Source organism: Echiichthys vipera (genome assembly GCF_963691815.1).
Source record: "Echiichthys vipera genome assembly, chromosome: 12".
NCBI lineage: Eukaryota > Metazoa > Chordata > Actinopteri > Perciformes > Trachinidae > Echiichthys > Echiichthys vipera.
In genome coordinates this window covers 9,921,790-9,937,218 of record NC_139837.1, presented here as the reverse complement: position 1 = coordinate 9,937,218, position 15,429 = coordinate 9,921,790, and the positions used below count along the sequence as shown (strand labels likewise).

The 15,429-nt window shown below is 40.6% G+C and overlaps 1 protein-coding gene across 1 annotated transcript; it reads right to left on the bottom strand.

Moving 5' to 3' along the window:
- Nucleotides 1-2,740: 2,740 nt before the first annotated feature.
- LOC310954430 (programmed cell death protein 10) lies at nt 2,741-11,554 on the bottom strand. The gene is made up of 8 exons (XM_083923874.1): nt 11,439-11,554; nt 9,922-10,144; nt 9,423-9,476; nt 6,574-6,691; nt 6,232-6,358; nt 4,696-4,774; nt 4,512-4,594; nt 2,741-3,582 (listed from the first exon to the last, which is right to left on the bottom strand). Exons 2-8 carry the CDS (start codon nt 10,009-10,011, stop codon nt 3,501-3,503), a joined length of 633 nt encoding a protein of 210 aa, XP_083780000.1. The 5' UTR covers nt 10,012-10,144; nt 11,439-11,554; the 3' UTR covers nt 2,741-3,500.
- Between the last annotated feature and the right edge of the window lie 3,875 nt (nt 11,555-15,429).

Sequence of the window (15,429 nt, the reverse complement as noted above, 5' to 3'; positions counted from 1 at the left end):
GTATGACCTCAAACTTGTTGTACACATTAAAGCCACTTTGTGTAATATTCCTTTGTAATCATAATATCTTATACTTTATTCTGATAGCACGACAGCCCGCTTTTGGTGCAGTGCTGTTTTCGAGTTGCTTTCGGCTCCATTGGTCTCAGAAGGTTTGCCTTTTTTCTGTGGAGCAATTACGTGGTTTATCTTTGCTCATTCACTAACCTCTGCTGTCATGTTTCCTCTCCGGGGTGCTTGGGCATAAAGAGTCTTCGGGATGCCCAAACACCAATTAAAAACGCAGCTGTGCCAAGATGACCTTGATTGCTCGGTAGAAACAAAGACAGGGTTAGTTGAACAGGTGACCAAACAATACATGTTTTTGCTCCTCTTTGAACTTTTGGAAATTACTTTATTTGAGCCATAGAATTACGCGCTATACGTCTTTAGGACTGTGTTTGCAGCAGGTTTTTCTGAGCTTTTGTTCTGTGTACTTGTGCTAATTAGTCATTTAGCTCTTGTTTAATTAAAAAAAAAAATGTGTGGAGTAGTTTTACATCAGAATCCCTCCCTTTTGATGATTCACCTTGAACTCGGGGGAGGTTACATAAAAAAAATCATCCGATCAAATGTGATTCATGGGTGAGTAGCTAACCCCCAGCGTTTTTCTCGAACTCTGATAATACCTCTTCAGCAGCACTTCAGTGCTTTGTCATCCCTTACACGGTTGCTATGATCACAGTAAATAATGAAGGTTTTGGAAGGTTGTCTATATTATTAACGGCTGCCATTTATGGTGTACTTAAAGGAAGAGTGGCTGTCTTTGTCAGCCCAAAGAGACTCATAAAAACATTGTTATCAGGCTGTAGGCTGAGTAGGTTTACACAAATCAAACACGGGGATTAATAGCACATTGTTCATGGGAGACACTCTGTCTGCAGCCAAATGACAAAGGAATCAATAACTTACAATGACCACGGGGCATATGCTCAGTTTTTTTATTTGTTTTTGCACATTTCAGTATATTTAAAACATAATACGTGTAATTTAATGGTTTATATATATCGCTATCTCATTGTTAAATAATGAAAAGGCTAATCTTTCTGGCATATGTAAATAATTAGTATTGTTCCAAATGAATATCTGCTTCAAACATTAGTGGGAGCATTAAACAAACACCAGGAAGGGATTTTATTCAGGATTGTTTTTCTTTCTCTGGCTGCTGAAAAAAAAGAACGACTAATCAAACATTGATCTCAATCGCATAACAATGACTGTGCGTATTGGATCAAACAAAACAAGGGAAGAGGAAACTGATTCCGTCTGTCAATTGACATGACACACAGAAATGGAGAAGCCCGTGTAAAAGCTGGATCAAAGTCAATTGTTTTCTTGTGTGTGCGTGGTCTGCAAGTAGAGCAAGTGCTTGGTCTTGTACTCAAGTGTTTTCATGTCATGCCACTTTATAACAGCCTGGGAGCCAGACAGATCTGCCAAGGTCATGTTTTTTTTAATTAGGCCGGCGATGTGAGGCTAACTTTATACCTCAGCCCCCAACATGTCAGAAGGAACAGCTGTATTTGACAGATATATACAATTGTGTTCATAGTGCCGAATCATAACAAAGGTTATAGCAGGATAATTCACATAGAGCAGGAATAGACCACACTCTGATTTATTTAGGATTTACAGAAACACAATCCCCCCCATGAGCAGACAACATTACAGCAATACAGAAACTTGGAAACAGTGACGATGAAAATCTTTCTTTTAATAGCCGGGAATGTCGAAACAGACCCAGCTCTATGTTGGGCGGCCCTCTGTGTCGACGGAAAGGGGTAGAGAGAGACCAAGAGACACCCAGCAACTGCAATAACATTAACTATTATAATAACAGAAATATGACTAATAGTAATGGCAGTATATATTTAAATACTTTTTGATACTTGAAGTTCATTTTGTTAATAGGTTTTTTTACAGTCCAGCTTCCAGAAAGCAGGAAAACGGGTTGAAGACCCCTCCTTAGACAGAGCTGTTGTGGAGCTATTCTTTCCCTGTGCAGTTTCATGGTGCGCTGCTACGTTGTTCCCAGGCAACGCTCGAAATGTTATTGCCCCAATGCCCCGAGGAACTAAACACCAGTCTTTCAGCTGACAAGACCATTAGTGAGGAAATGACATAGTACAGTTAGGAAGCATCTGCTGGTGAGGATGTGCACGCTCATCAAATCAAGGGAAGTGCTTTGAAGATTATTGGGCATTATGATCTGTACATAATAAAACTTGATAGACAGCTCAGGCTTTACTGAAATGCAGAGGGATATATCGATATATTTTGTTTTAGGTAAATGTAAATGCCGTTTAACGTCTCAGATATTGGTCCTAATAGGAGGACAAGGATTCCATAAAAGAGAAAAGCAGCAGAGAAATTGGAAATGTTGTGCTTTGCTCCCTGGCTCATGTAATATGTAACAGTCTCCGTAAAACTGTGCACATTAAGTAAAACATTTCTTATATGACTTTGAGCCTCTCATGTGTTTCCATTTCATCAGTCACAGAGCTCAACATAGGATTTTCTGAAAAATAAATAGCCGGCAGCCCTTGAAAAGCCAAGACGGTTGTTTGACGATGCTGTTCTGAAGCTCTTTTCTCAAACCCCTTCACAGCCCTCTAACCATTTGGATTAAAAAAAAACATAAAAAAAACATAGACCAGTTTCTCAAGTCTCCCCACACATATTGGACTCGGACACATTTAAAAAAGCATAATCATTTGGAAACTATTTATTGAACATTTGCAACCAGATATCAGTTAAATACAGAACTTTCATTTCTCTCTCTACATCCCCCAACAGCAGGGACTGGCTCCACTTCATTACACTGAGAGGAGGGAATGTTACAGGACTTGGTAAGGCGCACACTGTGCTGGAAGTCATTTGGCTTTCTGTCTTCGGATAACAAAGAGAAACAAAATCGGAGTCTGCCTCTTAAATGTCCAACACTGCTTCCTCTCCTCTCCCCGCAGCGAGATCCTGCGCGTACAGACCATGGCAAAATGACACAAATAGGAGCCGAGAAGAGAAAACCAGTATAGTCGACTGAGACACACCCCTACTGAATGCGGTCTGAGATGTGTAGCCATGATTTGAAAAGCTAAAAGTAAAATGATCAACATGAATATATTAGAAAAATGGCAATTAGTCTTTAATAAACACCTCGCCTCACCTACTCCCAACAAGACCAGGGTTATAAATTAAAACTGTCCAAATAAAATCAATCAACCAAGACTTTGGGCCCATTCAGTTCCATTTCAAGACTGGAAAAATCCTCATTGAAAAAGCAAATGGCACTTTTCAGTCTCTTGAACTGGAATCTAGAATATCGACTCCAATGGAATCGACCCCCAACCCTAAAATCAACTCTTTCTAATTTACATATATGGGTCAGGTGCTCTTCAAGCTTCCACCATCCTTGCAGTCGCTCCCCACAGGACAAGGGGGACCTCTGTGGTCTCTGAGGGCTAGGCAACGGTTTTGAAGGTCTGCAGTATGAGGTTGGTTTGGTGGATGAGCCGGTTTGCACTGATGAAGACATTTATCGCCCTGGGAACACAGAAAGTTACAACTTGAGAGAAAAAAAACAGGCTTGGAGAAGAACATGGACGCTGTTTAAACAAACAGTAAACTATTAGTGAGGAAAAAGAATGGTTCTGCCAAGACATTCAAAGTTACAAAGTCGGTTAAGTTAACAAATGACCAGCTGAGCAACTGCAAACATTCCTGCACTCGGGTCCTTTCTTCTCCCTAAACCTCCACAGTTGTTAATACAATGGGGGAGGTTATAAAGTAGATAAGCATGAGGGTTTGAATAATTTCAAAACAAACACTGGCACAATATCCAGACGACCTTCATACCATACGCACAACATCTGTCAGCGATTGGTTACCATGCAACAATATACAGTGTATATGAAAAGTAAGCGTATCCTCATATATGAGAGTTTGTAACAAATGTTTGAGAACAGTTCAGCACTTTGGGAAATTTGCATATTTGCTTTTTTTTATAGAAAAAGGTTAGCTGAGGACTACCGCTCTCTTAATGTTTGATGCTAAATACGAAGCTACCACCAGCAGCGGGTGAGTTTAGCTTAGCACACTGGCAACAGGTGAAACAGCTAGCCTGGCTGTGTCAAGAGAAAACAAAATCCACCAACAAGCACCTGCAAAGTTTATTATGTGTTCCATCGCATTTGTTTAATCCATGGACACAAAAAGGACTGCTTCTTGGCAGTGACTTCCTTGAGTCTTGTTGTCGTGGCAACCGGCTGAGACAACCAGACTCCCAAAATGTAAAACTATTCCTCTAAAAATAACTCATGTGTATTTATTAAGAATCAGAATAGTAAATCAAACAAACTAACTGGTACGTCAGCATTAATAAACCATTTAAAAACATTGAACAGCAGCACGTTTGGGAACACCCGATACCCTCCTTCTGACATTCACATAAGGTGTGTTGTGGTTGCACTTACTTTCCGTCTTTGAAGTATGTTTTGAGGGTGTCACTGAAACTTTTGGAGTATTTCACAAACTCCTTTTTCTGGTGTTCCAGAGCCTTAACAAACGAGGACATAAACACAGAGACGTCATAAAGTAAAAAGGGGGGAAACGTGAGAAACGTACACACAGGTCGGTTTTTGTGTCTTTGTTACTCACTCTGCGATTCTGGTACTGATATTTCTTAATGACATTGTTGACTGTGTCCAGGAGCTCTTTTATGGCGCTGGCTATGTCTCTGTAGGAAACAAACAGCAACACAAGTGAGGATTTCAAAGGAGTTCACACAACACAAATTCAACAAAAGTGGTGTAACAGTCAGTCTCACTGATGTAACAGAAGGTACCAACGAATTAACCTTTCTAATGTCTCGCTCTAACCACTGAGCCACAGGGCGCATCACTGTGTCATTCATACAGGGTCCCTACACCTTTTCCTAAGTCAAATTCGAGCACTTTCCAAGCATTTCAAGGTGCATCTTCATGCTTTTCCAGCACCTTACAGCTGTGGAAAACTACATATTTGTATACAGTACAATACTCAGTATTCAGTATACCGATTATTGCATTTGTTATCACATTAAATTAGATGTTACTGTCCGATAAATGTTTTTAAGGGTCTGGGAATCATCAAAATTTAGTGCAAAAATGTCAGAAAGTGCTGTTTTCAGTCTCTCAAATATGGAGACCTTCTTTTCTCTTTGTTATATCGAATATGCCATCACATCTAACAGCACTTCATTCAAAATCCAAGCACTGCTCAATCCTTGAAAATGCCACACTAAAATAAAGTGTTTTCAAGGATTTCCAGCACCCGTACGAACACTGTTTATACTACCCTCACAAGGCTTGTCGTAGTATTTGAAGTTACCCATGTTGCCCACCTGCTCTACCCTTTTTAGTGTATCAACGCCCATGTTCATCAAATAAAAAAGTTTGAATTAATGTGAGATTTCACTCATCATGTGACCAGAGTAGGGTCAGTGCCCAAAGCGGGGTTTTTTTTCCAGCTGAAAACTCCCAGTTGGGAGCACTTGAGAACACTTTGGAGAAGCAGCGGTTTTGGTTGCTATGATACGAAATGTTGGCACGGGGTAGAGTTCCTGCTCTGGCTTTTTGCTCTGGATGAAGGGAAGACTGAAGCGCATAGGGAGAGGGGACGGAGCTGCCGGTCTATGTGGTCAGCAGTATTAATTTCTCCTCCATTGTTGTTCAGCACTTTGTACATGCAGGATGTGACGGTTGGTCTCTGTGGTATTTGTCTTGCCCTTCCTCCACTGTGATTGAACAGCTGGGTGAAAAGTGACAGTGATAAATGCAGTCTTTTACCCAAAGTTGACCATTTTTCAGCGCCTCATCATGCTGCTGCCGTTTGTATCATAGGGTAACGCTTTGGCGGACATGGTTCAATATCCTTTTTTCATAAAAAGGTGCAGTTTTGTCCCAAGTTTATCAACAGGTGTGAAAATGTCCTCGCTGTGGCATCCCTAATAATGTCCGTAACTCTAATGCAATATATTCTATTGAAGGCCTGAGCACTGTACTCTATAGGACATCAATTATGTACCAGCATTTATTTATAATATGTAAATCACTGGCATGTGTAAATTGCTGTATTTCTTTCTAAACTCACATTTGAAACAGCATGATGTGTGTGCGTGTGTGTTTGTGCATATGTGTGTGTGCTCGCTCTCACTTGATAGTCTGTAGGAAGCGTACTCTGTCATTGATCTCATCCGGGATTTTGCTGAGGATGTGTTTCAGAGCTCTGGCCTTCTCATTTAGGTCCTGGAACTCCTGCTCAGGCCGGTCAATCATGAACTCTGCAGGAGCAAAAAAAGGGTGTTCAGCACATTCCCAGAGACTGAATGATTTATATAAATGGGCAGATACATGAATCAAAGAAGCTGGTGAAGTCAGGCCAGAACCGAACAGCTGGAGATAGGATGGGCATACAGCTGCATCCCAAACAAACCTGAATCTCAGGGTCAGAAAAGACTACTTCCAATGTTTAGCAATATCCCTCTCCAGTACGCACCTTCCACATCATCGGCTGCCATGCGCAGTAGGGATTCGGTAAAGTTGATTTGGACGTTCTTCTTCTCCAAGATCTTCATTATGATGTCCTGGGTCAGGCCAGGGTTCTCCCTCTCCGCCTGACAAAAGAGAATAAGGCAAGCAGGGTTAGGAAGAGGAGTAATTTATTCATGAGAGGAAAATAAGGTATAGCAGTTTGTCTTCTCCGACAAAGCGAGAGGAGGCTTTCGAGCTGGAGAGAACAAAGCTAGAACTTTATTGAATGTCAGATGTCCACTGTGAGCGGTTCAGACGAATGCACAAAAGCTCTCCTCCTGAATAATTCAACCTTGAGTTACACCAGCCAGGAACCAGCAGGAGCAGTAGAGAGACCAATCAAGTCAGACAAGTGAACAAAAGACCCGCAAATGTCATAGTAAAACAGCTGTAAGGTGATCTTATCCCCCTTTCGTTTGGATAACGGCAAAGCTGCTTCTCCTTCATTAATATTTCATCTGTGCTTGTGTTGAACACTACTGCTCATCAGCAGCAGCAGCAGCAGCACAGAGGTAATCTATGGCCACCAAGCCTTTATTATTCCAGTGCAATCACAGCAGTGTATAGATAAAAAAAAAAGAGAATCAAGGCGTTAAGAGAGTCTCGTCTGATGACTACATTTGTCTATCACAACAAGAGTCTGACTATGAGCCCCTTTGACCTTTGATAGCAGATGACTTAAGTGATTTGAATATCAATCATGTAAATGGAAGTGCTTGTGCATAATGAACACCGTGAACTGAACCGTATAGTCTCTAATCTTACTAATAACAAAGGTAAGATTGAAGCACTAATCAAACATTTTATAGGGCTTTAAATGTCACTGAAATGTCTGAATTGCAGTAAAATATGCATATGCCCACTCTTATGTTATTATAATTATCTATGATGTGTCCACTCTTTTGATGCCCACACATGACCTCTCTGCGCCGACTGCTTCTTCACTGTATCCAAGTGGCAAAGGAGGTGTGAGGACAAGGAAGTGATGTGATGGCAACAGCTTGAAAATTGTTACAAAGAAATCCCTATTTAAGCTGTTGAATCAGCAGCAACAGCGAGGCTCCCACCAGTGACAGAAAATATAAGATCACGTAGTTAAGGATTAAGGAAAGCTAGGGTTTATTACAACTTGGGTTTTATTTTCTTGCTTCCAGCCATCCGTTTTATTGGATTCGAGTACATTGCACTGCTAAAATGAAAAAGGCTCCAATGGGGCAACAAGCACGAGTGGTCAGACATTCCTACAGGTTGAAAACGAGCCGGTAGATTTGCCAGATTATCGAAACCCATTTACCCAGAGGTACTGTAACAGAGTGGGTGAGCTATGTGCCCCTCACTGCCCAAGAAGTTGAACTAGGGAAGTTGCGCTAAAGCTGCGGTGGTGTGTTTAAACTGCCAGTTTGCCTTTTTGTCACTTCCAGTCGAGCGCTGCAGGGATGGCGTATTTTTGTAGACCAACCCAGAAGGTAGCATCGCCCTGGTTCCCTCGACAAAAAAAACAATGGGATTTTTACATTGAATTTTGAATTATTGAAGAAAGTAGTTCTGTGCCAAACAAAAAATTTATGATAATTACGCTTTGTGGTCAGCAAGATAATCTTCATAAATTAACACCACTTTTATGATTTTTGAAGCATTAATGCAAACCTCAGAACAAACCCCAACACCCACTAGCTTCCAACTGATTTTGTTTGTACAGCATGATGACGTTTGCCATCTGTATGCGCCACTTGTTAGCAATCGCCTTTTTAAAGAAGCATACAAGCTTAAAAATGTACAAGTAGGGTATTTACTGACGTATTTTATGTTGTTGAACACAACATTAAAATCTCTTAAGCTTGTGTTTGGGCTTGTGTAATCACAAACCATATTTAAGGCATCTAACAAAAAACCCACTGACTTTTAGACGAGGGAACCGGACGTGCTAAAACACTATTTTCCGGGTTTAGGGACTCATTCCTGCAGCACTTTTTAAATTGATCAACAGTACATTAACGGGCCATTATTACGATAATCGAACTTATCTTATGCCAGATTTGCAAATGTGAGGTTTTGTTGCTTTTGTCTCTCATATTTGTCTGCAAACTGAATGTCCTTGGGTTTTGGAGCATTGGTCTGACAAAACTAGACATACAATGTCATTACATTGGGCTCTGGGAAATTATGATGGCTGATTCTCACATTTATGCCAATTAATATTTAAAACTACTAATCAAGAAAATAATCAACAAAACAATTGTTAATGAAAATCATTTTTAGTTGCAGCACTAATTCATTGGGCAGATTTTGAGCGATGTCAAAATGTTGTCAGCACTTGATGTTATAATAACAGATATAGAATGAGCGGCTGGAGCTATGGGAATAGATCCCCAGATGTAATAAACTGCAGTTTTCCTTGAATGTAGCAGTGCAACATAACTGGAGTCACTGATGACTTTCACACTGCACAGGAAGAGTGTTGCTATTGTTTGCTGGGGTTGTTTTACTTCAGTTGTTGCAGCGCTGTGGGATACTAGTTTGATTTATTTCCATAACCTGAGACTTGCATTGGGTAACATCTTGAGTGGCCTTGATGTTAGGTCATCCTGAAACTTTAAAGTTACAGTTTGGACCACAGTCACAGCCGATGTGTATACGTGTTCCTGTCTGTGTCCTCAAGGAAGGAACTGAATCTTTGGCAAAATAATGATAAGAGCGTCGGAGAGAATGTAAAACAAACAAGAACACAATGGTGACAGGCATTCGTGAAAGGTGAAGGGAGTAATAATATTGTGTATTTGTTTTTCAGGTCATCTGATCCATACACTGTCCTACCTTTATGAAGGCCGCTCTGAGCGTCTGAGCTGCTGATAGGTTGATCCTCTCCAGCTAATGAAAAAAAGAAAAGAAAACACACATTATCACAGCCAACTTTGGACATGTTGGGGTTGTTGCGGTGTCAACCTCGCATTTCACTAACACTTGCAGGGGTTTCACATGCAGCTGTGTGCCAAGTTGAGCTTGACTGCGCTGTTAAACGGGCACTAATTCAACTAAACAGAATGAATGTTTTTTATTTTCTTGAAAAATGACACAGGAATTGGCACCGCTCTTTGGATTTTCCAGTTCTGCAACCATATAACTATCGTATCATATCACTATTGGAGGAAAACATTCGGAGATACCACTGTAATATTACAGATTATCACAAAACTGCATTCTTTCATCAGTCTAGTACAAATGTTAATTAACTTAAATAACTCTGTATTTATGTTTTTTTTAAATAATAATATAATTTACTAAAGGTGACTATAGTCAGCATTGGGTTTCTTACCTCGTTGAAAACTGGGTACATTACGGCGTACAGCGTCATGGATACCATGGAGTTTGTCTCCGCTTCATTCTTCATCTCCTCCATTGTCATCCTCCAGGGAGGAGCAGCTCTTGGTGAAAAGGTGAGGAGGAAACTACAGCTCACACACACACTCACACATACACTCACCCACTCACACTCACACACACTCTGAAAACCACACAAACTCCAGAATGACAAGAGTCTGGAGAAGAGAAATTGATAGAAAAGTCCTGATTAAGTTTGGTTTGACGACATCCTTCACAGTTTGTTTTAATCTATATGGGAAGACATTGAGTATTTAGACAGAACAGTATATTTTAATATGGTTCTTTTATTTTTGGGTTATCAGTGGGAATGCACAAATCTGATCCACCGTATCAGTAGACGCAGTGCAGATCCTGACTGATCTACATCAAATACAGTTTCTTCTGCAGTGTCATTACACAGATTACTAAAAAGTAATCCCAAAAAAGATTTAAATTTGGGAAAGCACCAGTATCAGATGAGTTTAAGGTATCAGAGTAAGTATTGTACTGGGCAGGACATTTTACAGTTCAAACGTGTCAACACTATCTGGTGGACAAAACATGACATTCAATCCACATTACCTAAAACACAACTTTGGCATTGCTCTACTGCAATGTTTACTGTTACTAATCAGCCTAAAACAATGTACGCTTTAAAGTAGATAACGAAGAGCAGGAAGAGATGACTTGTTAGTTTGTTTAACATAGAGGAGGGGAGTGGCACAGTTATCAGTTACATGGCTGGTGACAGATGACCAAACAGCAACTTAAATGTGTACCTAGAAATATAAATATGAAGGAAAAAATGGAGCAGTATTACAAGCGAGACGCCTTTCCTATTCAATTGTTTTGATATATGTATCTAGTCTAATTTACAGAGCAAGAAAACATCACTGACTAATGACTGGCAGTGCAGCTCAGTTTTTAACTCTTAGTTAACTCAATTGTAAGCATTTGGGTATTCGGCTAACTTCATCGACTACTTGTGACATTCGTGACCGGTCCGATATATAAGATATGCAGAAATATGACTGTGTATCAGCCACAGTGTCTGACGCGATGGCTGGCTAACTGGCAGGCTAAACTGACTGGCAAGCTGCATACAGTCAGCCCCAGGTAACAGCTAGCTAGTCGGCTAACTAGATATAGCTAACAAAGTAGCTGATGCACTGCTATCTGAGGTTTGGCGTTTTATTAAGGGCAACAAATTATCAAAATAAATCATCAGAACTATAACTATCTGGGTATAGTGGTTAAGTGATCGCGATCTAGCCGAAAATACACCCAATTGAGGCCTATGGCCGAGCAAACCGATGCTAGCGGACTGCTAGCAGGGAACAGCGTAGCTTACGTGCTACCTACAGTAAATTGGAGATTTGTATCTGCCGATGAGCCAAAACGCGGAAACAAACTGCTTCAGGGCATATTGTGTAAGTCGGTATATGCGTGTCAATGTGTACTTGTATCTACCTTTGGTCTGACTTCTTAAATGGGTTGGTTACGCCGTCGATTGCCTTTTAGCTGCTATGTTTTCTTTACAAGTTAAGGCGGAAGTTTTTTAGGACTGGCCTGAGCGACATCTTCCGGACCGTTGCTACGTAAACACACGTCCTCCAATCAGAGGGGAGCATGGATGTAGCAACTGTGACGTCAAATAAAAATAGCCACATTTCTGTTATTGTATCATTGCATAGTAACTTTGTGGAAGTCTGAATAGAGACCATTGAATTAAAAACATACTCGTGTTTCATATGTAGGTAACAGGGAAAGTATGTGACGTATGTGATTACTCTGGAAATTGATTAATCTGAGAAAATGATAGTGTGGATAATGCAAAACTAATTTCAACTAAAATGAAATTTCCTATAAAATATGTGGAAATGCTTTAATGCTTTAAAGCTACAGTGGCAAAAGCTTAATGTTTGTAAAAACATTTTTTAAAAGCTGAATATTTGAAGAGAATATTACAAAAAGCTGAGTATGTGCAAAATTATGAAAAAGCTGAATATTTTTTTTAAATTGTGCAAAAGGACAGCTCCAATCAGACCAATCAGAGGCCAGTTCTGTGAGAACCAATCAGAGGCCAGTTCTGTGAGAACCAATCAGGGGCCAGTTCTGTGAGAGCCAATCAGAGGCCAGCTCTGTAAGAGCCAATCAGAGGCCAGCTCTGTGAGAGCCAATCAGCGGCCAGCTCTGTGAGAGCCAATCAGAGGCCAGCTCTGTAAGAGCCAATCAGAGGCCAGCTCTGTGAGAGCCAATCAGCGGCCAGCTCTGTGAGAGCCAATCAGCGACCAGCTCTGTGAGAGCCAATCAGAGGCCAGCTCTGTGAGAGCCAACTGGAAGCAGAAACACTCTAGATTATTCTAAATACTGTGATACATCGAACTTGGCACATACTAATTTGGAAATGTCTAACAGGCAAACTGATATGGATGCCTTGCCAGCCAAAGTCTGTCATTTAATAAAGTTAAGCCTGAATTCAAGCTAAACTAAACTAATCATTCTTCTTAACCTTTTATAGGTTTGGGGTCAGTCAATTTGAAGATGTAATTTTTCAATTAAAAGTATAAAGGTACAAAAACAGCTGAGAAAACTCAAAAGCCTAACAGAGAATACAAAACAACAGCTGTAGTCCGACCTGCTGAACTGATAATTTATCAAATGTAGCAATTACGACTTTTTATTCAACTGAGAGATTAGTGATTTAGTTTCTTTGCCCAAAAATGCCCCATGACCATCTCTGTATCTCCCTTTTACATTCTACACATGTCAAGGGGTCAAGGGTCTAATTGTCTATCTTTTCTCAGAGGAATGTAGAGGTCATCTTCCCTGCTGTCAGTTCGGTTATCTGGTAAGTGTCACCCTGATGGATCAGAGAAGTACAGGCTCCAGGGCGGTGAAGCCTTTGGGCAATATGTCTCAAAACAAACAAAAATGTTAAATGTTTTTAAAGAGTGGTATGTGCTTAGATGATAAATATGAGAATTCAGTTAGTGACGTTTATGAGCTTATTTCTATTGTTACTGGGAAACAATGTGAAAAAACAGAGGGCAACGTACAGGAGAATGGATTGAATGACGCTGTGATACAGAAGGAGCCGAAGGCGGGGTTGAACAGATAGGGACCTGAGTGTGCGGATGACGTAGAGTTTCTTTTGGCTGCGCTTGCGGATGTCCATGGTTTGTTGGTTGAAGGTGAGTCTGTTGTCGATAGTGATGCCAAGTATTTATAGCTGTCACCTATCTCTACTGGTTGGTTGTTGATAAGTATGACGTTGTTTGGAGTCGTTTTTCTGCGGGTGTCCAATATGACTTTTTTTTTTTTTTATGATATTAAGAAGAAGTTCATTGGTAGACTGTGAGTGAATCTGTCTAATAAGAGTGAGATGATGGCAGTGTCATCCGAATATTTTGAGATACTACTATGGGAGGGCAGTTATTGGTGTATAGTGTGTATATGAAAGCCTTACAGCCTTTTATATATATACACACACACACACACACACACACACACACACACACATACACACATAATAAATCAACTATATTACCTTGTTATATTTACATAGTGTCAATGCTAATAATGTGGCTAAATGATGAAATGCAGTAGGCATTGTATGTATGTTTTGTAATACTTTACTACTATCCTAATACATATGTTGAGTGCTGTCTGCAAGCTATAATTTCAAGGTATTCACATCCACATTTTGGTAGATGAAGTCGCGGACGCTGCCAGGCCTTTCCTGCAGCCATCTTGAGTTTTTGCTTGTCTTTGCATTTAGTTTGGTCTTTATCAACACAAGCTCTTTCAGACTGAGGTCAGGTGACTGACTGTTAACATCAAGAACACTGTTTGGTACTCATTGATTGCCATGATGTAGTTTGTGTGTGTGTGTATGTGTGTGTGTGTGTGTGTGTGGGGGGGGGGGTTGTTAAAGGATACAGATACAATGATCACTTGTATGTCAGTACTCACCTCGTGTTACCTTGAGTCTTGAAAAGAAAAAAATGGTTTATTGTTCACCTCCACCATGAATTTTTTTCATATCAAGGATTCAGGGTAACAGGATGAGTAGCTGTTACACAAATAATAATTCTGACAGTGATGTATTCCTTTAAAGCTGAAGGTGAGCACTGCAGCCTTTGTCACTGCGTCATTTCTGATTCAACGTTCACGAGTTGAGAACAGGGATCGACCGATTTTTAAGGGCCGATGCCAATACCACATTTTTTTCATCAGCCTTAGCCGATGACAGATACGGACTGTCGATTTTCTTGAGCCGATATTTGGAGACAATACTACTTTTGCCCCCTCAATTTACATCCTTAAATTCCTAAAAATAAATTACACAATGATGATAACAAATGTTACGAGTCTCAATAAAAAAATGGACGTTTATTGAACTTAAAAGGGCGTCTGCAGCAACACGGAGCTGCCTGTGAACGCAGCAGTCAGCCTCGGCCGATACCGATACACCTGAAAAAACAAAATATCGGCCTATCACTTGTTGCGAACTTAACTGTAATTATTTGACATTTCCAAAAGTTTAAATGAAATGTGAAATGAAGGATCTTGAACCAGTGTACCTATACCACCTATATTAATATCCCAAATAGGACATCACGCCAGCCACATCAAATAAACTGCAAATATTGGTGGTCATATATGCTATATACATCTGATAGATGAATAAATAGCAGTAAAATTCTTTATTTTATCGAACTGTAGGCCTATGGCGATTGAGAAACCCCTCAGACACACTTCATCATTCTGGAAAGACAAGAAACAGACACACCTCTCCAATGCATTGCTTGGCTATACTATACTGCCCTACAAAGCCCAAGTGCAGCAACTACGAAAACATTTAAGCAAAAACAAATGCTGTTAAAGTTTGCTTCCTGTACCAACAAATAGATATTTGGCACATTGATGGTGGATTATGGTTTTCAAGTTTACCATTGAAAAACTATGCGTAAATCATGATATCAGGGATTTCGTAGTTATTGCACTTAGGCTTTGTAGGGCAGTATAGGCCTGTACACAGTATATTGTTTAGTTTCGACCATGAGTCACAAACATGTAGGTATGTATACAGGACTACCGTCAAGCCCTGGGGGGACCTGACTGGGCACACACACCCATAAAGCTGCTGTTGCCACGCGGTCCTCAAGCCTCTCCATCCGTCCTCGTGGGTTTCATAAGGCTCTGTGTGTGTGTGTGTGTGTGTGTGTGCGTGCGTGTGTGTGTGTGTGTGTGTGTTTGTGAGGGGTTTTGCCATGATTATGACCATACAGCTGTCTGGAGCGTCTTTCTCGAAGTGTCGACTCGTTTCCCCACAGTTACATAAGAGGCGTGACGGGGCAGTGTGATTGGCACGCACGCTGTCGGAAGAGGGCGGACGTATAAATGTGCGCAGTCGCACAAACGGGGGACTGGCACTAGGCGGTATTTTTATATGAAA

Coding starts and splice junctions, on each gene's coding strand:
- LOC310954430 (XM_083923874.1), bottom strand. CDS start 10,011: ATGACAATGGAGGAGATGAAGAATGAAGCGGAGACAAACTCCATGGTA. Junction 6,692..9,422: donor TCAGAGCGGCCTTCATAAAG/GTAGGACAGTGT, acceptor CTCTTTTGTCAG/GCGGAGAGGGAGAACCCTGG. Junction 4,775..6,231: donor CGCTTCCTACAGACTATCAA/GTGAGAGCGAGC, acceptor TGTTTCCTACAG/AGACATAGCCAGCGCCATAA.